We start from the raw sequence: 26,261 nt of genomic DNA, 5'->3' as shown, positions 1-26,261 counted from the left end.
GATTGCTCAAACACCTCTGTGCATGCTGCAGTTTATCTAATTGTGCCTTCATTGTCGATATGAGGGTCATATGTGACGGACTGTTGTGTATTCGTAGACTTATCTATTAATGCTTGTCCTTGAAACTTTTTAAGATGGCTTTTATGGTATTTTTAGTGTCTGCAACAATTGAGGCACTCTAGGCGCTACAGTCTGGAACCGCCCGACCGCTACGGTCGCAGGTTCGAATCCTGCTTCGGGCATGGATGTGTGTGATGTCCATAGGTTAGTTAGGTTTAAGTAGTTCTAAGTTCTACGGGACTGATGACCTCAGAAGTTAAGTCCCATAGTGCTCAGAGCCATTTAGCCAATTGAGGCACAAAATGTTACAAACTGGAGCAAGGAACTGAAGGGCATAAGAAGCTGTAGATATTGGCTTGCCAAAACCTTCCCATGTTCTGCCCACTTCAGTTGACAGTCAACATGCAATCCCAAGAATTAGGTCTAATTTACTCATTCTGATAAGGCATTATTCACTTTGAGTCTAGCACCATCGTGTTTCTTGTTCAGTCGAGAGTTCATACACTTTGTCTTGTTTACATTTAGTGTTGCTCTGTTGTTCAATGACCATTTGTGGACATCTTTGACAGCATAATTGTCTTTCTTTTGGTCAGCAGTGTTGGTGTATTATTTGTGATAATTATGGTGCTGTTGTCATTAAACAGCATTTTTTCTCTGTTCTGAACACACTGTGGGAAATCATGACTTGAGATTAAGATATTCTGACTAGCTCCAGCTCTTTGAATGGCTTATCATGTCGCAGATGCTGGTGAATCGCATCGCTTTGATTCATCTGTGTCAGAGTGAACCTCTGTATATCAATGACTATTGAAGCTCCAGTACCTTAGTAATGTCCCACTTGTCAGTATCATGTCTGATGACATAGATGAGTGGATCTGACGACATAGGCGAGTTGATTTTCCCTTTCCTTTAGCTGAGATACTACTGACCAGTCATACCCAAAGCTGTTTGCAGGCACAATTAGAAATACAGAAGCATCCGATTCCACCCGTCTACTTTGACCCATGACGTCACAAATATGGCGGAAGCGACCATCACTAAGACTCCAACATGGCGCCTATGACGTCATTACGTAAACATGACAACAAACACGAAAATACATTGAAAAACCAACACACACACGTTCCACAAAAAACATAATGCAACTAACAGGACAAGTGTGGGAAATTGGGGGTTTTTAGGTGGGGACAGAGTAAATATAAACAAATTTAGGCACACACCACCATACCAAACCACACAAAACGACGAAAAAAAACCAACAACACAAAACTCCCCAAATTCCACTAAACACAATATCCTCTGGAATCGGACACTTCCCTTGACCTATATAAGTCAAAAGCAGCTCCCGATCCCACAAATTGGAATCGAACACATCCCTTGACCTATATAGCTCAACATCAGCTCCCAATCCCACAAATAACACTTCCATTGACCTATATAGCTCAACAGCAACTCCCGATCCCACAAACTGGAACTGAACTCTTCACTTGACCTATATAGCTCAACAGCAACTCCCGATACCAGAACACCCACAGCCACAAGCACACATTGGAATCGAACACTTTCTTTGACCTATATAGGTCAACAGAAACTACCGATACCAAGTCATAAAACCCAAAACTACAACCACGTCAACAATCATCACTACCTCAAAAAACACAAAAAACCAACAAAATTGGAATTGAACACTTCCCTTGACCTGTTATCCTTACGGCATCTCCACATACAGCCGTCCCTGGTCTGAGACGCCGGAACTTTAGTAAGCCTCATTTCTTCACAACATACTGAACATTTCACGACTTCATCCAAAATTCTGAATAATTGAAGAAATTTTATTAGAGGCAATGCACTGTCCCCCATTATCGCCAACAGTTTTCGGTTGACTTTGTCAGTCATATCCATACCTACCAAAGACATAAAAAAAGCAATTTACCAAAATTCACACACGACGAACAGAAGAAAACTACAGTAATGTCGAAATAACGAAACTAAAATTGTTAACTCACTGACAAATATTCCTCTGAAAGCACAGTCCCGGTACCAAGCACATGCAACGCTATCACTACCACGCATGTGCAATGCTATCACACAAATGAACCCCATATGCCACGTAAAATGCCACCCATAAACACACCATCAGACAGAACCACCAACTGCAACAATACGCCACTCATAAACACGCCACACACGCAAACTAAACCAAAAACATCACCTAACACACCACCAGAGATCACCACTGATCACACAAAATGACATCTACAAACACGCCACTCTCACAAACTAAATTTGGTGCCGTCGTGACGTCACACATCACAACAGCCTTACGTCACGGGTCAAAGCCAACGTGTGGGATCGGATGCTTTGGTCGACCCGCACAAATTTCCGTCAGGACCCAACAGTACAGCGAGGCTCACCTGCTAATAGTTCTGAGCTTTTTAGTTACTATTTCTGTGGGCTGTATGCACTTTCACCAAATATAATTCTGTTATTGATCTAAAGATGAAAACTAGTTTGTTTTCATCTAAAATAATCTTTGTTTATTTTTTAGAAATCTTCAACAGAGGAAGAAAGTGGAGATGAAACTGCCCAAGATCAGGTTGCTGTTGATCAAGAAGAAAGTACAAACTGCAGTGGAGAAGTGGCCAAAGACAACAGTGTTCAGAATAAAAAGGTCAGCAACCACAATAGTTGAGTAATGTATAGTTATATTTATGACTTGTAGCAACTAAATGATGGGAATAGTAAAACATCAACTCACTGTGTAGTCGAGGAGTTGAGCCGTTGACAGGAATGTAAATAAGATGGATAACATCACTGAGTATGTAGGCAGTTATTTTTTTAAAGAGTTAACTAGCAAAAATCAACAACCGTGCCTACATTGTCCGACTTGACAATGGTCCCCTGATGCTGCAGCTCTGAAAGATATTCTCTGAAAGCTTAGAATTTCGAACACACTCAAACTCGGTACCAAAATATAGCATTATAGTCTCAGTACTTTGATTACAATATACATTTTGCTTTTATTCAACATTTTGATATAGAAAAAATACTGATTTACCAAAGTTTGTTACATTCAGAGTATAGAAAATAAAGTCGTGGACTTTATGAAGATCACTATAGTAAGGTATTGTACTTAAAGTACGAGGTGTGTTAAAAAAATTCTGGAACATTCGTAATTTCACGCCATTGGTGGGTTGATGCAAAATGCGGTTGGCACCCCCGCAAACGCCTGTGTTTAATGAGTAACTGCCAGAAGTTTCATTGTTATATGTCTGTTAGTTATCAATCAGTGCTATCGAGTAGAATGTTGAGGTCGACAGAAGAGTCCGATCCCACGCGTCGGCTTTGACCCGTGACGTAAGGGTGTTGTCGTGTGGGACGTCATGATGGCGCGGAGTTTGGTTTGAGTGTGGCTGTCTCCAGTTCTGTTTTATCTTACTTTATTTACTTTTCTGATCTGTTCGTTCTATCTCGTGAGATTTTTTTTAAAATTTAAAAACACTTATTATGTATTTTAATTATCTGTTTCCCCCCAATTTCTGTTTTAGTTTATTATATTTATCTTTCTGATTTGTTCGTTCTATCCCGTGAGATTTTTTTTTTTTTTTTTAAAGACAAAAAACACTAATCAGCTACTGAAGCATCTTTATCTTCTATGGGTTGCAGGGGTTACGACCCCTGGGGAGGTGGGTGGGTATTCATGCATGGCTGTCTTCACTTACACGTTGTAGCTATGCAAGGCATCTAAATTTGTTTATATTTAGTTTGCCCCCCACCCAAAACACCCAATTTCCTGCGCTTGTCCCGTTAGTGTCATTAGGCTTCTTGTGGAAAGTGTGTGTGTTTGTTTTTGTTTCCGCCATATTTGTGACGTCATGGGTCAAAGCAGACGGGCGGGATCGGACGCTTCCGTATTTCCGAATGTTGTGTCACACAGTTTGCGAATTTTGAGATGGCAGAGTTAAAGGAGCTATGTGTCTGCATTAGATTTTGTGTGAAACTCAAGAAATCCGATACAGAGACACACCAAATGGTGGAGGAAGCCTACGGTGACGAGTGCTTAAGCTGTACTTGGTGTTATGAATGGGTCACACGGTTTAAAAATGGCTCGACAGAAATTACAGGTGACACTCATTCAGGATGACCTTCAGCTTCTTCCAATAAGCCTCATGTCAGCAACATCAACAAATTTGTGCATGCCAATCGAAGACTGACTCTCCGAGAGATTGCAGAAGACTGTAACATTTCAGTCGGATCATATAATGAAATCCGGTAACGGTATCTTGGAGTGCATCGTGTTGTCGCCAAGTTCATCCCGAAGCTCATGAGTCGTGACTGGAAAGATCTTCACGTGGCAGTGTGCGAAGAGCTTTTGGATTGCGCAAATGAGAACGATATGTTTCTTAAGAGAATCATAACTGGTGATGAGATGTGGGTCTACGGTTGTGATGTAGAGACCAAGGTTCATTCTTCACAATGGGTCAGGAAAGGTTCCCCCAAGAACAAAAAAAGCTCATCTGTTCAGATCAGGTCAAATGTCAAAGCCATGCTGATAGTTTCCTTTGACCTTGAAGGATTAGTTCATCATGAATTTGTACCACAGTGACAACTCCCTCACCCCTTTTTGCTGCTTGGTGGCTTTAATGCCCACTATCCCCTTTGGAGATCTCTAAGAACCAGTCTGAGAGGTGCCCTCTTGACTGACCTTCTCAGCAACTCAACCTCATCTGCCTTAACATGTACCCACTTTCCTCTGAGGCTCCACTTACACCTATTCCCATTTGGACTTCTCCTTGTGCACTGCCCAGCTTATCTGTTATCTCTAGTGATCTGTTCTCTCTAACACATACTCATGCTATCCACTTGCCAATTCCCACCCCACCTAAGTGCACCTCCAAATGGCAGCTTTCTATGGCCGAATGGAGGATCGACTTCTCCCTGCAGACCTTCAATGAACAACATTTCTGTAGTTCTGATACCCAGGTAGAATATTTTACAAATGTTATCCTTACCGACCAGAATGTTCTATTCCTCGCATTTCATCTTTACTGCGCCACGTCCAAGTCCCTTGCTGGAGTGAGGTGTGTCTTGACGCAATTCGCAGGCGGAGACGTGCACTCAGCATTTCTAACCATCATTCTACAATGCATTCGTTATAAAGTTGTGTGCACAGTGTTGTCACATTTTCCAAGACAGCAAAAACACTCGTTGGATTTCATTTACTAGTTCTTCTAAAAGTTGTACTCCCTCTTCAGTCAAGTGGGCCAACCAGTGTTAGCTTTCCGGGACCAAGGTTCATTCCCCAATCTCCAGCCTGACTATAGCAGATGATGTCAGTGAATCCTACTGCTATCTCCAACACTTTGGGCTACAATTTTGTGGGGATTTCAAGCTCCACCAACTATCACCCTGCCTCCCTCCGTTGGAAACGAGTGGAGGGCTACAATGCCACCTTTACTATGAGGAGCTAGATCCTGCTCTCACTTCATCTCAATCCTCTGCCCCAGGGCCAGGTGAAGTTCACATCCAGATGATGCAGAACTTTTCTCTTGCAGGCAAGCACTTCCTGCTTCACACATACTACTGCCTTTAGGCAGAGGGCACGTTGCACAGATACTGATGTGTCATACCCCTACTGAAGTCCAGTAAGGACAAACACCTCCCTTCTAGCTACCGCCCCATTTCTCTCACCAGCTGTATTTGCAATGTTATGGAATATATGATTCCTGCCTACTGGTATGGTGGATTGAGTCTCGCAGGTTACCAACCACTGCACAGTGTGGATTTTGAGCACTCTGTTCTGCAATTGGCTGTCCTGTCACTTTTTCAACCTGCGTCATGAATGGTTTTCTGCACATTTGTCTCCTCAAGTGGTGTTTCCAGTGCCGTCTTCTTTACTCGTGGAGCAGTGACAATGGCTATTCCTTTTCCATTGACAAAACTGTTTGCATGAATTCCTGGCAGTGTAATTGCTTCCCTACTATCCTTACATTTTCGGCCTGTTGCTCTTCTGTTGATCGAAACTATGAAATTCCTGGGGCTCATGCTTGATAGGCAACTTTCTTGGTCCTCCCATGCGTCTTCCCTGCCTGCCGCTCTATGTGGACCCTCAGTGTGCTACGTGTCCTCAGCAGTACTTCCTGGGGAGCAGATTCGACTACCCCCCTCCATTTGTTCTGGTCTTTTGTCTGATCAAAACTAGAGTATGAGCATTTCATTTATGTATCTGCATGCCTGTCTGTCTTATATTGTCTCATTGGAATCTACTGTAGTGGCATCTGTTTGCCCACTGGTGCCTTGTACACTAGCCCAGTTGAGAGTCATTATGCACAAGCTGCTGAACTACCGCTGTCGTACTGCCACGAATTTCTCCTTAGCAGATATGCATGCCATTTGTCTGCCTGTCCCTCTTCTCTGTTACCTCATGGAGTTCGCTTTCAGCTATATCCCTGGCAGCTTAACTTCACTCTAACTGCCACTTTCCCAATTGGTGTGAGCCCTTCACCACGTTGGCTTTGTGCGGCGGTCCATGTTCTCCTTGGACTTCATCTGCTTCCTAAGGGTACTACTCCAGCCTCGCTCTATTTCCGTATGTTTCTCGACCTTCACACAGAACTTCATGATAGTTCCTTTGTGTACACTGGTGGCTCTGAGAATGACTGTGGTGTCAGGTGTGCCTTCATCATTGGCACCGACATTTTTCAGTATTCGCTTCTGGAACACTGCTTAGTATTTACAGCAGAGCTCTTCAACCTGGCCGGCCGCGGTGGCTGAGCAGTTGTAGGTGCTTCAGTCTGGAACCAAGTTAAAATTAAGAGAACATCCAAAAAATACACAAGGTCCATCGACGAGAGCATGGGCTGCAACACTACCACCTCTCACTATGGCAACAGTGAACCATCCATTTCCATGTGAGAAAGTATCGTTTATGTCCAAGCTAAAATTAAGTAAACAACCTAGAAATACACAAGGTCCATCGACGAGGGCGTGGGCTGCAACACTCTTGACTGGAATGCGATTCTTCTTGTCTCCTACTGTTGTTGTATGTTCAATGTTTTCTATATTTTTGTAGACTGTTGAGTGACGATGACGACGACAGATCTTTATTTATGAAAATATACAGTACAATCACCAACAAATTTTACATATTCACATACACCTTTACCTTTAATCCAAATAAATACAGATTCATTAGGATTGAGTTTTCTTTTGTTACGTGTATACAATACAAGTGTAGAAGTAGAATCATAAGCAGATTTACCAAAGTCTTTATTAGCAATTTCAAACATATGATAGGTACGATAGGCAATTACATCTCTATCATTAAAACTTTCAAGTGGAGGCCCAGCTTGGGGAACTATGCTTTATAAATTTTTTCAAACTGACAAGATAGACAAGAAAAATCGCATTCCAGTCAAGAGTGTTGCAGCCTCCGCCCTTGTCGATGGACCGTGTGTATTTCTAGGATGTTCACTTAATTTTAGCGTGGACATAAACGATACTTTCTCACGTGGAAATGGATGGTTCACTGTTGCCATAGTTAGAGGTGGTAGTGGAGTTTCTAGTGTACCTGGACTTGAAAGTTTTGATGATAGAGATGTAATTGCCTATCGTACCTATCATATGTTTGAAATTGCTATGGTCGCAGGTTCGAATCCTGCCTTGGTCATGGATGTGTGTGATGTCCTTAGGTTAGTTAGGTTTAAGTAGTTCTAAGTTCTAGGGGACTGATGACTTCAGATGTTAAGTGCCATATTGCTCAGAGCCATTTGAACCATTTGAATCTTCAACCTGTGTCCGACACTACAGTACATCTGGCAACACAGACTTATGAATTGCGTCATCTGCTCAGAATCTCTCAGTGCCCTTCAGAGCCTCTGGGTGCTGTACACCACCCATTGTGTACTACAATGGCACCAGGTTAGCTTTCACTTGCTCGCTCTTGAAGGAGCTACTGTGACGTTTATGTAGGTCCCTGGTCACACCAGTCTGACGGGAAACGAAGCCGCTGACACTGCTGCCAAGGCTGCAGTCCTCCTATCTCAGGCCACTAGTTCTTCCACACCCTCTGGTGATCTCTGTGTTGCCGTTTGTCAGCAGGTGTTGTCACTTTGGCATCACCACTGGTGTTCCCTTCACGGGAACAACCTCCGTGGAATTAAACCACTTCCAGGGGCTTGGTCGACCTCCTCTCGACCCTGTCGCTGTGAGGAGATTATTTTAGCTAGGTGCGTATTGGGCACTGTCTTTTTAACTATCGCCGTTTGTTAAGTGGTGATCCCACACCACATTGTGCTCATTGCCCACAACTTCTTACTGTTCACCATTTCCTGACGGGTTGCCCTTTTTTGTAATCACTTAAATTCTCATTTATGATTGCCGTCTGAGTTATCGGCCATTTTAGCGAACAGCACGCAGACTGTCAACCGCATTTTACTTTTTATCCATCGTAGCAATATGGTGAAGGACATTCAATCTTTAGTTCAGGACCTCCATTGTCTCTATGGCATATTTCTACATCTACATACATCTATGTATTTGCAGCACATTACACTTGTCTACATTGAGATTCAATTGCCATTCCCTGCACCATGCGTCAATTCGTTGCAGATCCTCCTGCATTTCCGTACAATTTTCCATTGTTACAACCTCTCGATACACCACAGCATCATCTGCAAAAAGCCTTAGTGAACTTCCGATGTCATCCACAAGGTCATTTATGTATATTGTGAATAGCAACGGTCCTATGACACTCCCCTGCAGGACACCTGAAATCACTCTTACTTCGGAAGACTTCTCTCCATTGAGAATGACATGCTGCGTTCTGTTATCTAGGAACTCTTCAATCCAATCACACAATTCGTCTGATAGTCCATATGCTCTTACTTTGTTCATTAAACGACTGTGGGGAACTGTATTGAACGCCTTGCGGAAGTCAAGAAACACGGCATCTACCTGTGAACCCGTGTCTCTGGCCCTCTGAGTTTCGTGGACGAATAGCGCGAGCTGGGTTTTAGATGACCGTCTTTTTCGAAACCCATGCTGATTCCTACAGAGTAGATTTCTAGTCTCCAGAAAAGTCATTATACTCGAACATAATACGTGTTCCAAAATTCTACAACTGATCGACGTTAGAGATATAGGTCTATAGTTCTGCACATCTGTTCGACGTCCCTTCTTGAAAACGGGGATGACCTGTGCCCTTTTCCAATCCTTTCCTACGCTCTTCTAGAGACCTACGGTACACCGCTGCAAGAAGGGGGGCAAGTTCCTTCACATACTCTGTGTAAAATGGACCTTTCTCCAAGTCCCTGTTTTTAGCGATTTTACCCTCCGTCGCTTGGGCTTAATGTGTAGTCATTTTGTAACACTGTTTCATCTTCACGTCCTATGTTTCTGACAAAGGTGTGCATGACCCTAGTTGTTTGCGTGCCCTACAACAAAACAAACAGAAAACTAGATTACCATACAGGTAGCTCATTTGCCAGAAATGTCAGTATGTTGCCATATTATTTGTACTGTACAATCACATTTGCAACACTAGAACAATGTTTGAACATCAATATGAATTATTAGAGCACAAAGGTTTACATTTACATCGTAAATTAAATGTAGAATCGAATGTGTCGGTTCTTAATTGCATAAACAGGCACACTTTGTATTTGTTAATTACCATGTCATCTACCATGAATAGGAAACAATGGTTTGACTAAACTGTACATTTTTTTGGCATAGAATCCAAATATGGAATAAATATTGGGGAGGAGATGTTGCGATTGGAAAATACAAAGCTGACTATGCCCAAGCAGGAGGGATGGTTAGGTGGTGGCTAGTTTTAGCACAGACAGATGTCTCCATTACTGATGTTAACTTTTCACCTAGAACATTCTTTTTTTCTTCTTTTTTTTATGCGATGCATTGTTTTTGAGATATTTAGCTGTCTCAAGTTAGAACAGACAATCTGTATACACTGAAAAGACGTGGATGGGTAACCATTCTAACAGTGATACAGCTCGTGAATCGAGAAATCCACTGACGTAATTGACTTTGGCAAAAGGCAGATTGTTATGGCCCAGCACCTGGGAACATGCATCTCAGAAATGGCACTGTTAGTTGGCTCTTTATTGGCTACTGGCGTAAGCACCAATGGGAAGTGGTTGAAAGATGGCGAAACTGCAAAAAGACAGTGTATTGGGCATCTGTGCTTCGTCACAGAATGTGGTGGTTGAATGCTTGCCCATCCTGTAAAACATATAGGCAGCAATCTGTGGAAGATCCAATGATGGAGAGCAGTGGTGTTGCAAGCATGAGTGTTTCAGAGCACACCGTTCTACACACATTGCTGAACATGATGCTTCACAGAAGACTACTCCTACATGTCCCCATGTTGACACGATGACATCGTCAATTAAGAAGGCAGTGGGCAGGGATAATTCAGATTGGATCACACGTTGATGTAAACATGTCACCCAGTCAGTTGAATCGTGTTCCTCATTACACCAGATTGACATTCATCTGTGGATACGCAGTCACAGAGTTGAAAAGGTATATGAAATGTGCTGTGTGCCATGGATGTGGCTTGTGGGGGCGGTATTATGCTGTGGAGGACATTCACCGTGGCATCCGTGGGACTAGGAGTAATAGAAGGCACAGTCACAGCTATGCAATATGTACAAAATATTATGGGATACCTGCTTCCCTTCATGCTTGATGTCTTCCCCATGGCAGTGCCATCTTCCAGCAGGATAACTTCATGTGCCACAAGGCCAGAACAGTGCTATAGTGGTGTGAAGACCATGACAATGAACTCACATTGACATGTCTCAGCCACCAAATTTGCCCAGTTTGAACCTGATGGTACACATGTGGGATGCTTCACACACTCAGACCATCAACATGTAATACAGGGTGCCTCAAACAAAAGTTTATATTTGAAGAGCTCTCTGTGCGTGAGCAGCAAGCCAGTGGAGAATGGGGGGCAGGATGGGTTACGTTCATCGCCTGCTTGGCCTTTAGGATCTCAGACGATACGGAGCCCTTCTCGGGAGTGGACTGCACGTTCTGCGTGTGAGAATTTTACAAAGACTACAATTTGGTATCTGTAATGTGGACAAAGTTTTGCAGTCATCACGGATTGCATAATGTGACTGATGCCTCAAGTATTCCCCTTGTCCGGAAATGGATCAAAACATTTGTGGAGACCGGTTCAACACTGGAAAAAAAGTCTAGGTGGTCAAGGTCATCAGAACAGGTGAATCGGTGGAGAGTGCAAATTGGTCCGTTTGTGATGATGCTAACCTCTCCATTTGTAATCGTGCAAGTTCTTTAAATGTACATAGCTCATCAGTGCACAAAATTCTGCAAAATTACTGTTAACTGCACCATTACAAATTCCAGTTGGTACAAGAATTAAAGTCTCAGGATGCCAGGTATAGGCTTCAGTTTGTTAATGATGTGACTGAGTGCCCTTCATTTATCGTCATCTTGTTCTCTGTTGAGACTCATTTTCACCTGAACAATCACATCAAAAAGCAAAATTGCAACTACTGGAGTGCACCAAATCCTAAACAGAAACAGGAGAAACCACTTCATTCACCAAAAGTTACTGCAAGGGCTACAATGTCGGCTCGAGTAATAATTGCCACATACTTTTTTGAGGACAGGAACGGTTGTGCTGTTACAGTGAATTTGGAACATTACGTGACAATGATAAATGACTCATTTGGTAACTGAATTGCAAAACATTTCTGGTTATAACAAAAGAACATGGTTACATCAAAATGGAACCACAGCACACACATCTATGCATCTATTCTGTGAACTCATGAAGTGTTTCCTGGCAAACTGATCTCCAGGAGAGGTGACACAAATTGCCCCACGTAATCCAGATTTGAACATCATGGATTTTTTTTTTTTTTTTTGTGGGGATCTGTCAAATCTAAAATATATGTCAATAATCTGACTTATCTGGATCAATTGATAGAAAATATCCATAGAAAAGTGGCAGCCACCCCACTGTCTATGTGCCGAGCTGTCATGCAAAATTTTGTCGTCATTTAAATGAGTGCCATAGGCATGCTGATTTGCATTTAAATGACATTATTTTTAAGAAGAAAATTCCTAACCTGTATATTTGAATAATAAATAAAGATAGTGTCCGTAGACTTCAGCCTATATTTTATTTTGACACATCAAATATGTACTTTCTTTTGAGACACCCTGTATATGGTAACTGTGTGACCTGTGTGTAGGCGTCTGGTGACACACACCTCTGGAAACCTGCCGAGAATTTGTCATGCAGAATTGCTGCTGCATTGCCTTCCAAAGGTGGTCTGACATGCCGTTAAATGTTTTATTTCATCTGTGTTGTGGTGTAATGTGGAGTCCCACCTCTTCCTCACAATCAGATAAAAGATGTTCATGTGAAAACATTGTTTATGTAGTTAGTATCTAGAGAATCTCAACTGTGCACACTTTGTTTCATGTAAATGCAGAGGTGATGAAGGAAGCATCGAGAAAGTGTGACAGTGATAGAGTGTCTGCCTGATAGAAGGAGTTGCTTTTGCTTTGGCTTCGCGGCTTGGCAGTGTTTTGAAAGGCAGAGACAAAGAGGTGCTATCTACAATGCCAATGCCCAATTGAAAAGCTGAAGGTAAATGTCACTCTCTTCTGTGATGTAACAATATTAACTTTGAAAATGTTTTTCTGGTGAATATGAGACCTGTTCATACAATGCATGTAAATGTTTCATAAGAGCAACAAAATACAGAAGAGCACTTTAAAAGGCAGTTATTTCATTTCATAACTTGTAGATTACGGAGCTCTTACAGCTCCCAACCCTCTACAGACAGAAATGAAGTCGCACATTGAGAGTTTTTGGCACTGGGTAGCAGGTGCACAGTATGAAGAAACTACGAGAAGGTGTTTATAAGAAAATAGTCAAGGTAAAAGTTCATGAGCAGTATCAGGCTGACAGGTAATTTGTGAGTTTATTGGTTCAATCACAACACATAACCAGAACCCTTTTAAAACTTCAGTGTATGTACACTGATCAGCCAGAAAATTATGACCACCTGCGTGATAGCTGGTATGTCTACCTTTGTCACAGATAAAAGTAGCGATATGTCGTGGCATGGAAACAATGAGGCCGTGGTAGGTCACTGGAGGGAGTTGACGCCACATCTGCGTGCACAAGCCACCTAATTCCTGTAAATTCCAGGGAGGAGGGCAACGATCTGTGACACCATGTTGAATTGCATGCCAGATGTTTGATCACTTTTAGATCTGACAAGTTGCTGTCCAGCACATCAATTGGAACTCACCACTGTGTTCCTCGAACAACTCCATCACATTCCTGGTCTTGTGACATGGTGCATTTAAAAATGCCACTATCATTAGGAAACATGATTGTCATGAAGGAGTGTGTGTGGTCTGCAACCAGTGTACGATACTTCTTGGCCATCTACTGGACCCATGGATATCCTTGTGAATGTTTCCCAGAGCATAATGAAGCTCCCGCCAGCTTGTCTCTGTCCCACAGTATAAGTGTCAAGTAGCTGTTTCCCTGGAAGATGACGGATTCGTGCCCACCCATCAGCAGGATGAAGAAGGTATTGGGATTTATCAGACCATTCAACGCTCTGCCACTTGTAATCTTACCCTCCCACACATCGCTATTATAGTTCTGTCTTTGCACAAATTTTAAAATCTACAAGAGGCGTAAGATAATACAAAAGAAAAACTTTTTACTTATCTTCATTTTCTCTTCGTATTGTTGGCTCCGCTTTTTGTGTCCTGGGGTACACTGTTGCGGCTGTAATTTTTATAATGTTGCGGGTTCCTGTTGAACTGAATAATTGATGAAGATTTGACTGTATATTTCTTGAATTTTATTCCTTGTCGCATTATTAAATATCACACTGACTTTACATTTTACACATTAAAAAAAAACAATAATTACATTGTTCTTGACAAACTTAGAAAAATTCTACTTTCATCAGAAGCATGCCCACTACTCCTAACATTTTGCAGTACTCACAATATTCCAAAGAGTTTACAAACTTTCTTTACAAAACAAGAATCATCGCCAAGATATATCATTATTTTACAAATGAGTCCAGGAATAAATTTAATAATTAGCATTGGATCACATAATTAATAATATTTATTTTAAATATGCCAGAAATTTCGTAATTTCAAATATTTTTTAAAAAAGAGTAATTTTAACTAACAAATTAATTTCTTTTTACACATTTTAGCCTGAAATACAATACATTTTAAAATCTACAAGAGGCGTAAGATAATACAAAAGAAAAACTTTTTACTTATCTTCATTTTCTCTTCTTGTTGTTGGCTCCACTTTTTGTGGAATATGAAATTCATTTAATTAAACAGCTGAGGTAATGTTCACTTATATAAGAATCGATAGTATACATGGTATTGGTTATTTTTTTAAAAATATGGTATTATTAGAGGAGGGTGTCACATTAACACACTGCACCACCATCCAGTGCTGATGGTCGTGTGCCCATTTCAGTCATAGTTGCCAATCTCATGGTGTAAACAGTGGCACATGGGTCGTCGGCTGTGGAGGCCCATCATTAGGAGTGTTGGTTGGCTGCACTGTTTAGAAACACTTGTACTCTGCCCAGCATTAAAGTCTAATGTTAATTCTGCCACACTTTGCCGCATGTCCTGTTTCACCAGTCTGCCCAGTCTACGATGTCCTGACATCTGTAATGAGGGGTGGCCACCCAACATCTGGACGTGTTTTACCTTAGTTTCACCAGGTGTTGAAGATACTCACCACAGTTCTCCTTGAACATCCGATAAGTTGTGCAGTTCCTGAAATTCACAATGTGGCCTCGCTCAATCTCAGATAGATTGCGCTCCTTTCTCATTCTACACACGGGCCACACACTCTGTGATACTACGCGCACCGTGCATTCGTCTGAGCATCAGTCATTCCTCACCAGGTGATGCTGCTATTGCCTGGATGGGTTTATGTCAATACTAGGTCAGTGTTCATAATGTTCTGGCTGGTCAGTGTATTTACTCTGTTTGCTTCATGTTGCACATGCAATATGGTAATGATTTTGTGTTTTGATTATAGGCAGAAGTGCAACAGAGCTTCCCACTGGGATTGACTATTCCCAGGGGTGGGCCGTACATCTGTACAGCATGCCACAAGGAATTCCGGGACAAGGCGACTCTCAGCAGGCACTTCCGCAGACATACAGGTTTGACGCTCTAGTGGATGATTTATTTCTATAGCTTTCTTGTCTTGAGTTTACTGTGCTTTGTGTTTGCCTCCATTGTTGTTACTGTCTTATGGTTCTTTAGAGTTAAATGTTTGCAAGCATGTACATAGATTGAGGGGGAGGGGGGAGATTGTGGGGGCTCAAACCCATACCGCAATGTTGATGAAGCTAAAAAGGGGGAGAAGTGATCTTAAAATCAATTGCAGTGTAATCATTATTTTAAACTTACTGCATATTCAAATGGTGGCTATTGCCAGTGAGGCGCAATGCATGAGGGGCTTACGTCAGTGACGATCCAGAATTGGCTACGATGTTGGCACCAATGTGTTGACTTAGCCTCAAATGAATATTGTTTGTTTGGAGTCCTGTAAAGTCCAACTAGCACTGTCCCTACACTAATTGTCACAGATGTTGAGGCGGATTGTAGTGGGAACACATTCATTGACATGGCTGCAGCTTAGAACTACCATTGGCATTGCACTTCCTAGACAATGCAGAAATCATTTTTATCATGATGAGTATTTTCTTAAATGTTCATTTTAATTAGTGTTATGTAGGAGAGAGGAACAGTTAGCATGCAAAATGCTAGTGTCCGTGCTTTGTTACATTTGTGTTTCGACATTTATGCTTGTTGTGTATTTGTACTTCACAAGCCACAACATGGTATGTGAGGCAGGGTACTTTTGTATCAGCACACTTGCTACCAGCAGTTCCATTTGCGTACCGTACGCATAAAAAGTTTGCTTTTATGCCTGAGCATTTGCTCTGATTTCCCCAATGTTGTTATAATGATCCACATGCAGTATACGAAGGGGTGTTCAATAAGTAATGCAAAATACTTTTTTTCAGAAAATTCTGTTGAAGCAATGCAGAATTTGTCGTGGAACATTGGAATATTCCTGCTTCAGCCACTATAGTTTCATGAAGTTTTGGTATGTGGCACCACTAAACGTAGCATTCAAGATGGCATCTATAATGGAGGTACGATGCAGGCGGTGTGACATCCCCTCTCTGCCATGTGCTGGTGTTGTCGACGCCGTGGAGCTGTTACTGCTACAGCTCGGTCGGTGGGGTTGAGACGCGATGCGCAATGATGGATATCTCCATCTCCATCGGTTAACGAGAGACAAGATCTGAAAAAGCTCTTAAGAAATTGTTCCTCGTGTAATGATTAAAGTTTGATTGCGAGTCTGCACAGTTTCCTTATTAATGCGAACTGTGCACTCTGATTGTCTCTTATGGTTTGAAGTTGGATTATTTTGTGCCCGGTTAACACTTTAGTGCAGTAATTAATGAATCTTCCCTCATGCGCATCGTCCACATAACCAAAAGTAAGGAAAAAGTTCAATTGCAGATCGTATTGGTCGTTGTTTGTCTGTTGCTAAGTAAAATTGTTCGCTCTATATGATGCGAGATCCACAGATACTATTTAACAATGTCTTAATTATCTTGCATCGTAATATTGTGTATGTCCAAACCTTCCTTGTCACAACTAACAGTCCACGAATTTACTTCCAAGTTAAATAGTCACTGTTCATTAACTTTTGATGAGCATTTACCAAATATTCATAGAATTATGGAGTTACGCGTTGAATTTCCACTTTTGATGAACAATTTTATTGTTCCTTTTCGCTAAATACTTTATAAATGTCACGCCACACGCCCACATAGTTACTTAGCACTGGTAGTTCTATTAGTTTCAAGTATCTTGACAATTACAACAGCTTTAACCCTCGGTGTAATTGTATCTTCTTCATGTATTTGTGTGAATGTCTCCTAAATGTGTATTATAGTCTTTTGAAACTTTGTCCATTCCTTTCTATAAGTTCACTTATATGAATGTTGAGTCCAGTATTGCCTACTTCCGTTAATAAAGTCCAACAACTCAGTATACACAGTCAGCATACTATCTCGCTTCAAATCACTAGGCTGAATATCGTTCACAAAATCCATGCGTCTATGCCATGCAACAGCGACTCTTGAAAGTAAAACAATCTCGTCGCACTCCATTTGCTCAACTATGGCAAGAGCTGCTCTCATTTGACTTGATAGCACGATAGCTAGCAACTGACTTACTTTTTCCGTGAATGAGTATTGTAGACACATCGAATTTCTTTGTTGCATTTACAACTCTCTTCCACATAAAAGTTATCTCTGACAGACATTTCTTTGGACTTAACTTTCATGGTATTAATTTGCAATTATTACTTAAATGTTTGGCAAATAGCTAAAGATGACCTTTCTTCCTTCCTTTCTACCAAAACACACTCTGTAATGCTTAATGTTGGTGTTTATCAAGACTTTCTGGTGTTACATCATCGGCAAAGTTGTCGTACCTGTCAGGATAACTTTTCCCTACTTTACATCATGATGGTCTTTCGTAATTGGGTTTTGGGGGTCATTAGGGTGTCACAGCGACGAGCTGCCATTGAATTTCTTTTGGCAGAAAACCAGAGCATCACAGATATTCATAAGCACCAGCAGAATGTCTACAGAGATGTAGCAGTGAAAAAAACACTCCAAATTGTTGGTGAAGCATCTGTCACCATCGCAACAATTTGACGCAAATTTGTCTGACCTCCTGCATGTCAGCCAGCGGCAAACACCTGTGACTCCTACACTTTGTGAACATACAGACACTCTCATTCGAGGCGATTGACTTACCACAAATACCTCGCCGCACACTTGGACGCATTGCTGAACAACTGGACGTCTCTGTTGGTACTGATACACTTGTCCACCAGTTGGGGTACTCAAAGGTGTGTACTCACTGGGGATACTCACCACCTAATAGAAGACTACAAAGAACAATGAAGGACTTTTTGTTCAGAACTGCTTGCACATTACAGGTCTGATCGTGACAGATTTTTGTCGAACATCGTCACGTGGGTTCGTCACTTCCAACTGGAAACAAAACGGCTATCCACTGTGTGGTGTCCAACCACCTCTTTTCTGAAGAAAAACTTCAAAACTGCATCCTCAGCCGGTTAAGTCAACGTGATGGTCTTCTGGAATGCTCAAGAAGTTACTCTGTTTGATATCCTCCCTCAGGGTGCACTGAGCAGCTCTGAAGTACAGGGTGGTCCGGGCCAAGTATCTCGCAAAATAAGCATCAAATGAAAATACTACAAAGAACAAAACTCATCTAGCTTTAAGGGGGAAACCAGATGGTGCTACGGTTGGCCCGCTAGATGGCGCTGCCATAGGTGAAACGGATATCAACTGCGTTTTTAAAAATAGGAACCCCCATTTTTTATCACATATTCGTGTAGCACGTAAAGGAATATGAATGTTTTAGTTGGACTACTTTTTTCACTTTGTGATAGATGGCCTGTAATAGTCACAAACGTATAAGTACGTGGTATCACGTAACATTACACCAGTGCGGACGGTATTTGCTTCCTGATACATTACCCGTGTTAAAATAGACTGTTTACCAATTGCGGAAAAGGTCGATTTGTGTTGATGTAAGGCTATTGTGATCAAAATGCCCAACAGGTGTGTCGTATGTATGCTGCTCGGTATCCTAGACGACATCATCCAAGTGTCCGGACTGTACGCCGGATAGTTTCCTTATTTAATCCGCACAGCAGTAGCAGACAAATTGCACGAGAATCGGGAATCTCAAAAACGTTGGTGTCGAAAATGCTACATCGACATCGATTGCACCTGTACCATATTTCTGTGCACCAGGAATTGCATGGCGACGACTTTGAATGTCGTGTACAGTTCTGCCACTGGGCACAACAGAAATTACGGGATGATGACAGATTTATTTGTACGCGTTCTATTTAGCGACGAAGCGTCATTCACCAACAGCTGTTACATAGACTGGCATAATATGCACTATTGGGCAACGGAAAATCCACAATGGCTGCGACAAATGGAACACCAGCGACCTTGGTGAGTTAATGTATGGTGCAACATTATGGGAGGAAGGATAATTGGCCTCCATTTTATCGATGACAGTCTAAATGGTGCATTGTATGCTGATTTCCTACATAATGTTCTACCGCTGTTACTACAAGATGTTTCACTGAATGACAGAATGGTGATTTACTTCCAACGTGATGAATGTCTGGCACACAGCTCACATGCGGTTGAAGCGGTATTGAATAGCAAATTTCATTACAGGTGGATTGGTCATCGAAGCACCATCCCGTGGCCCTCACGTTCACCATATCTGAGGTCCCCAGATTTCTTTCTGTGGGGAAAGTTGAAGGATATTTGCTATCATGATCCACCAATAATGCCTGACAACATGCGTCAGCGCATTGTCAATGCATGTGCAAACATTCAATGCATGTGCGAACATTACTGAAGGCGAACTGTTGACAGGAATGTCGTTACGCATATTGCCAAATGCATTGAGGTTGACGGACATCATTTTGAGCATTTATTGCATTAATGTTGTATTTACAGGTAATCACGCTGTAACAGCATGCGTTCTCAGAAATGATAAGTTCACAAAGGTACATGTATTACATTGGAACAACCGAAATAAAATGTTCAAACGTACCTACGTTCTGTATTTTAATTTAAAAAAACCTACCTGTTACCAACTCTTCGTCTAAAATTGTGAGCTATATGTTTGTGACTATTACAGCGCCATCTATCACAAAGCGAAAAAGGTGGTCCAACTAAAACATTCATATTTCTTTACGTACTACACAAATATGTAATTAAAAATGGGGGTTCCTATGTAAAAAAACGCAGTTGATATCCGTTTGACCTATGGCAGCAGCGCCATCTATCGGGCCAACCATAGCGCCATCTGGTTTCCCCCTTCAAGGTATACGAGTTTCGTTCTGTGTAGTTTTCATTTGACGCTTATTTCGTGAGATATTTGGTCCGGTCACGATCAATGGACCACCCTGTATACTGTGCTACCCTCAGGAAACTGGAGAAACTACTTCAGCGTATTTGTCACCATGAAAATGGGAAAAAAACTTGCATAACAACGCAAGGCCTTGCACAAGTCTGTCTGTGAAACTTCATTGGACTAATCTTCCTCATTCACCCTGCAGGCTAGATCGCAACCTCTCGACTTCCATCCATTTAGCCCAAGTGCTGCTCCGCAGGAAGCAGTATGTGGATGATGAGGATGTTATTGATGCAGCAAGACATTGGCTCCAACATTGATTAGTGGAGCAGTACCCTGCGGACGTACAGGCCCTCTCAATAACGTGGCATTCATGTCTGCATCAGTATGGTAACTGAATGGCAGCAATATACCTTGATCTTCATTTGTAAAGGAACACTTGAAGACTGAATTTAACATTTCAGCTATATTTTTGCTATTTTCTAGTTTGGGTCTTGTATCAGTGATTGATTGAACACTTTAGTTGCTTATCTTCAGCTCACACTTTGCCTTGTGTCCATTATGGAGAATGTGTTGTTTCTTAAGAAGTTTCTTAATGTTGTTTGTATACCGTGGTGGGTCTCTACTGTCTACTTCTTTGAAGTGAAATATTCAGAGTATATTCTTTCATGCCTAACACTTCTGTTCTTACATCAGATACCAATTTGCTTTGAAGCACGTTATGTTTTGTGAAACAGTACAAAAATACCCTGAATTTTCTTGCAACAATAAATGCTTTTATTTACTTTCGCTAAAGAACTATAACAGCAATTTACACACAAACTCGCAGTGAACAGGCAATTAAATACGGACTCACAAAATAAATCTAGAACACAAGGTGTAGCAAAATATACATGATTTAATGCAGAATTAATGCTCTACATCCCTGGTAACTTTGAAGTTTTTGAATTTTGGAAGACTTTGAGAAATACAAGAAAAAGTTGAAATTTCGTTAGTTATGATCATGGCTGAAGTTCCACTCAGAAATTGGGAAAAAATCAGATTATTTATATCACAGGGCTATTTGAGTGATTAAAACAGTTTCCAGTACTCCACTAGTTTTTGGATGGCAGAACTCTAATTTTCTTAGCATGCTAGCTGTTACATGTCATTTTGTGGGCGTGGTAATTTGTATTGACAGTAAACTTTATTCAGTAGCCATTCATTGCCAACCGTAGTGATCTTACATGGTTAGAACATGCATAATTCAATTTCATATTCATTACTGTTAATAAGTATAGCATTTGAACATAAATGTTCCTATTCTGTGCTTTCAGGAAATGTTATATTTTTAATGTGTTATTTCAAGCAAAGCACTGAGCAGGGTAGTGTGGTACCTGATGCTCCAGATTCACAGCCATCAAGATTTCAGACTTGGAAGCGACCGGCTCAAGGGAGGTGGACGGTCGGAATGTTGGCAGCACTGTCTACCTCCACTGATCCCACCGCTTCTGTGTGAAAGCGGCAGCCGGCGCAGCACATCGACGAAGGTGACGCGAGACCACTGCTGGCATAACAGCTTGACATCGTCAGGAATACAGGAAGAGTTGAAATTAATTGAATGAAGTTTCTTGTTAGCTATGCTCATTGCTGGCCATTTTGTAGTACTGTGAGCAAAATTAGAAATCGTTGCACTGTTGTTAAATGCTTTATATGGAACTGCAGATGTCACTTATCATTGATTTCCGAAAGACAGAACTACAGCACAGTTGGACGCCAAAAGAGCTGATCCTGTTAATGTGAATAATGCAAGGATTTGTTCATATCATTTCCTCTCTGAAGATTATGAATGGGACTTAAAGAATGAGCTACTGGGGTTGCCTTTGAAAGGAAGGTTAAAGGGTGATGTTGAGGCACCACCAAAAAATCCAAATTGACTTGTAGATGTGTTTGAGATTGTCACAAGCACCAAAGAAAATAGGAGCACTATGTTTTGATGGGATAAATGTAGGTGGTCATGTGTGCTATGTCTTATCAGATGATGTGATTTTAGAGTCAAACAAAAATTTTATGGTTGCGGTGTTTTGATGTTATCATGGAAACAGCCTTTATTATCTTGACTTGAATTGTACCCTGACTAACGACTTACTCCTGAACATAATAAAGCAGTTGAAAGCAGCTGGAATACAAACTGTAGCAGTAATTTGTGATATGGGAGGGAAGAACTCAAAGGTCTTGAAGGAGCTTGGAGGTTCCACAATAAAAATGTACTATTGAAACCCTACAGATCCAACAAGAAGATTGTGGTTCTCTGGGATATGCCACGTTCGCATGAATTTCTTAGAAATTGTATTTTGTATGCTGGAGTAACTATGCCCAACATTACAGTTTTGAACAAGAAACTTCTTGAAAACCTGTTATAATCACAGCCTGTACTTAATGCTGCTTGCAGAACGTTTTTCTTAACTTTGTGGTCAACCCGAGGGGAGTGAAAAACCGAATGCATTTTCTAATATTGACTGGTAATAGAGAATACATCCCCTTGTTGGCAAATACAGTGAGGTGACAAAAGTCACGGGGTGGCGATATGCACATACACGGACAGTGGGCATATTGTGTACACAAGATATAAAAGGGCAGTGCATCGGCAGACCTGTCATTTGTACTCAGGTGATCCATGTGAAAAAGTGTCCGACGTGATGAGGGCCATAAGACGGGAATTAACAGACTCTGAAGGCACGGGATATTCTGTTTCGGAAATCATTAGGGAATTCAGTATTCAGACATTCACAGTATCAAGAGTGTACTGACAAGGGAACCTCCCCATTGCACCCCCCTCAGATTTAGTTAAAAGTTGGCACAGTGGATAGGCCTTGATAAACTGAACACAGATCAATTGAGAAAACAGGAAGAAGTTGTGTGGAACTGTGAAAAAATAAGCAAAATATACAAACTGAGTAGTCCATGGGCGATATAGGCAACATCATGGACACTGTGAGCTCAGGAGCGCCGTGGTCCTGTGGTAGCGTGAGCAGCTGCAGAACGAGAGGTCCTTGGTTCAAATCTTCCCTTGAGTGAAAATTTTACATTCTTTATTTTTGCATAGTTATTATCTGTCCGTTCGTTCATTGATGTCTCTGTTCACTGTAATAAGTTTAGTGACTGTGTTTTGCGACCGCATTGCAAAACCGTGCGATTAGTAGACAAAAGGACGTGCCTCTCCAATGGGAACCGAAAACATTTGATCGCAAGGTCATAGGGCAACCGATTCCTCCACAGGAAAACACATCTGATATATTCTATATGACACTGGTGACGGCATGTGCGTCACATGACAGGAATATGTTGTCGACCCACCTAACTTGTACACTTGGTGAATGGGTAAAAAGATTCTTCTACCTTGCCCGATTTAGGTTTTCTTGTGGATGTGATAATCACTCTCAAAAAAGTGATGAAAACATAAGAGTTTGGCACATAAACTGAAAATAAAAAATTTAACTTTTCACTCGATGGAAGATTTGAACCAAGGACCTTTCGTTCCGCAGCTACTCACGTTACCACGAGACCACGGCGCTCCTGCGGCCCCAGTGTCCTTGATGTTGCCTATCCTCCCATGAACTACTCAGTTTGTATACTTTGCTTATTTTTTCACAGTTCCACGCAACTTCTTCCTGTTTTCTCAATTGATCTGTGTTCAGTTTTTCAAGGCCTATCCACTGTGCCAACCTATAACTAAATCTGAGGGGGGTGCGATGGGGAGGTTGCCTTGTGAGAATACCAAATTTCAGGCATTACCTCTCACCACAGACAGTGCAGTGGCCGATGGCCTTCACTCAACCGAGAGCAGCGGCGATTGTGTAGAGCTCTGAGTGCCAACAGACTGTATGAAATAACTGCAGAAATCAAAGTAGGACACACGACTGGCGTATGTGTTAGGACAGTGTGGTGATATGTGGCATTAATAGTCTATGGCAGCAGACGACGGATGCGAGTGCCTTTGCTAATAGCATGAAATCGTCTGCAGTGCCTCCCCCAGGCTCATGATTGTTTCAGTTGGACCCAAGATGACTGGAAAACAGTGGCCTGGTCAGACGAGTCTCGATTTCAGTTGGTAAGAGCTGATGGTAGGTTTTGTGTGTGGCAGAGAACCCATGAAACTGTGGACCCAACTTGTCAAGAAGGCACTGTGCAAACTGGTGGTGGCTCCATAATGGTGTGGGCTGTGTTTACATGGAATAGACTGGGTCCTCAGCTCCAACTGAACTAATCATTGTTACTGGAAATGGTTATGTTGATTTACTTGGAGACCATTTGCAGCCATTCGTAGACTTTATGCTCCCAAACAATGATGAAATTTTTATGGATGACAGTGCGCCATGTCGGCACGTTCTCCACAGTTCGAGTGAATGATTTGGCCGTCGAGATTGTCCAACGTGAATCCCATCGAACATTTATGTGACAGAATTAAGAGGTCAGTTTGTGCACAAAATCCCTCACCGACAACACTATTGCTATTACAGATGGGTGTAAAGGCAGCATGGCTCAATATTTCTGCAGGGGACTTTGTAGTGCCCCCAGAATTTTACGAAAGTCTGGAGACACTTGTGTTTATTTTAAAGCATCGCGTAAAGATGAGCATGGGATACTGCACCCGTTTATTGTTTGTGCAGGCGAAACTGGAAGGGAGATAATTCGTCGGCACTGGCAAGTGTTCAGCACGACCTGCCAAGAATGAGCAAATACGGCCCGGAAGCTGCGTGGCCGGCTGCAAAGAGTAATGTAGCATTGTATTGTTAAAAAACAAATGGAGAGACTCGAAATAGTGACTGTTTACTAGACGTTGAACTGCTGTTGAGAGTACGGGGACTTGACGTGGATAGTCAGCCACGATAAAAGCTTATGTATTAATTGTGTTCAGAAATGTGTAATTAACTGATTCTGGGTGCCCGGTAATATGTGGGCTTATGTCATAAAGTTTAGTTGTTTTTTTGTACAAAGTGGAAATAAATATGTTCTAGTGCATTGAATGATATTCCAAGAGTAGCGTATTTTTTAAATAAGGAGAGAGAGAGAGCGAGCGAGTGAAAATTTCCCCTTCCGAGCAGTGAAATCTTCAGAGAAGCATCCGGTGCTAGCAGAAGACATCGGCACTGTAAGAAAGCAGGACCTGCATTCTTCAACAAGTAAGTCCACGAAAACGCTTAAGCTGTATAGAGAGAGCTTAACATTACACCGGGCCACTGCAACTTCCATTGACTTGTTGAGCTGCTGCACTACGCTGGGCAAAAGAATGTCTGACATGATATTAGAAGGCATCCATGACTTTTGTCATCCCAGTGTACATAATTTTTGATAGTACTAGTGAAGGAACTGAACAGGACTTCATACAATTCATCACAAGTGAGTTGTCTACTCACATAACTGGAAACATGACAGCTGATTTGGATTGCACTAAATTTAACAAACAAGAACTATAACTGATGCAGTTTCCTAGTTATGAACCAAGAACCAGTGATGTATGTGAATTCCAAGATGCACTGAAATACAGTGTGGGTTACATAGCATTTAAATGCGAGCACATTGACAGTTCCTTCTGCTCATGCTCAGACAAACTTGTTCCTGATTCATATTACACCACCGGTAATGACTGGATCTCCATAATGTCCACAGATGGGATCACTTGTCCAACAACTGACTGGTTTAATGAAATAAAGGAGTTTGAAACAATATTTTGCAGTTTCCATGTGGTGACAGAGTGATGCAAAAGTTAATTTCCAAAATAAACTTAGTTTTGTGAAATGTATCACAAAATGATTTCCCTGTACACAGGAACAGGAACCTTCGTTGGAATTAGGCAAGCATTTGAACACAGAATCTAAAACAGAAAACATAAAAAATATTTATAAATTATAGAGTGCAGCAATCAGTCGTTCCTTTTAGATTTTATTACGCAAATCCAGGTTTCAGCTAGTAGGTAGCCATTTTAAATGCACTATTTTCTACTGTCAATGCATGTAAGTCCCTGTTGTTTAGGTGTCAGTCACAGTTCTTTGAATACTCAAAGGGACTTACATGCATTGACAGTAGAAAATAGGGCATTCAGAATGGCGAGCTTCTAGCCGAAACCTGGATTTACGTAA

At 41.6% G+C, this 26,261-nt stretch overlaps 1 protein-coding gene across 1 annotated transcript in view; it reads left to right on the top strand.

The window, feature by feature from the left end:
* The window catches only part of LOC124552569 (zinc finger protein 2 homolog), an 87,775-nt gene that overhangs the window by 1,287 nt on the left and 60,227 nt on the right, over window positions 1-26,261 (top strand). The window contains exons 4-5 of the mRNA XM_047126891.1: window positions 2,609-2,731; window positions 15,173-15,299. Coding sequence (XP_046982847.1) covers window positions 2,609-2,731; window positions 15,173-15,299 — 250 coding nt within the window. The remainder of the gene's footprint in view (window positions 1-2,608; window positions 2,732-15,172; window positions 15,300-26,261) is intronic.

Source organism: Schistocerca americana, chromosome 10 (genome assembly GCF_021461395.2).
Source record: "Schistocerca americana isolate TAMUIC-IGC-003095 chromosome 10, iqSchAmer2.1, whole genome shotgun sequence".
Taxonomy (NCBI): Eukaryota; Metazoa; Arthropoda; class Insecta; order Orthoptera; family Acrididae; genus Schistocerca; species Schistocerca americana.
This window is presented reverse-complemented; position numbering and strand designations above follow the sequence as displayed.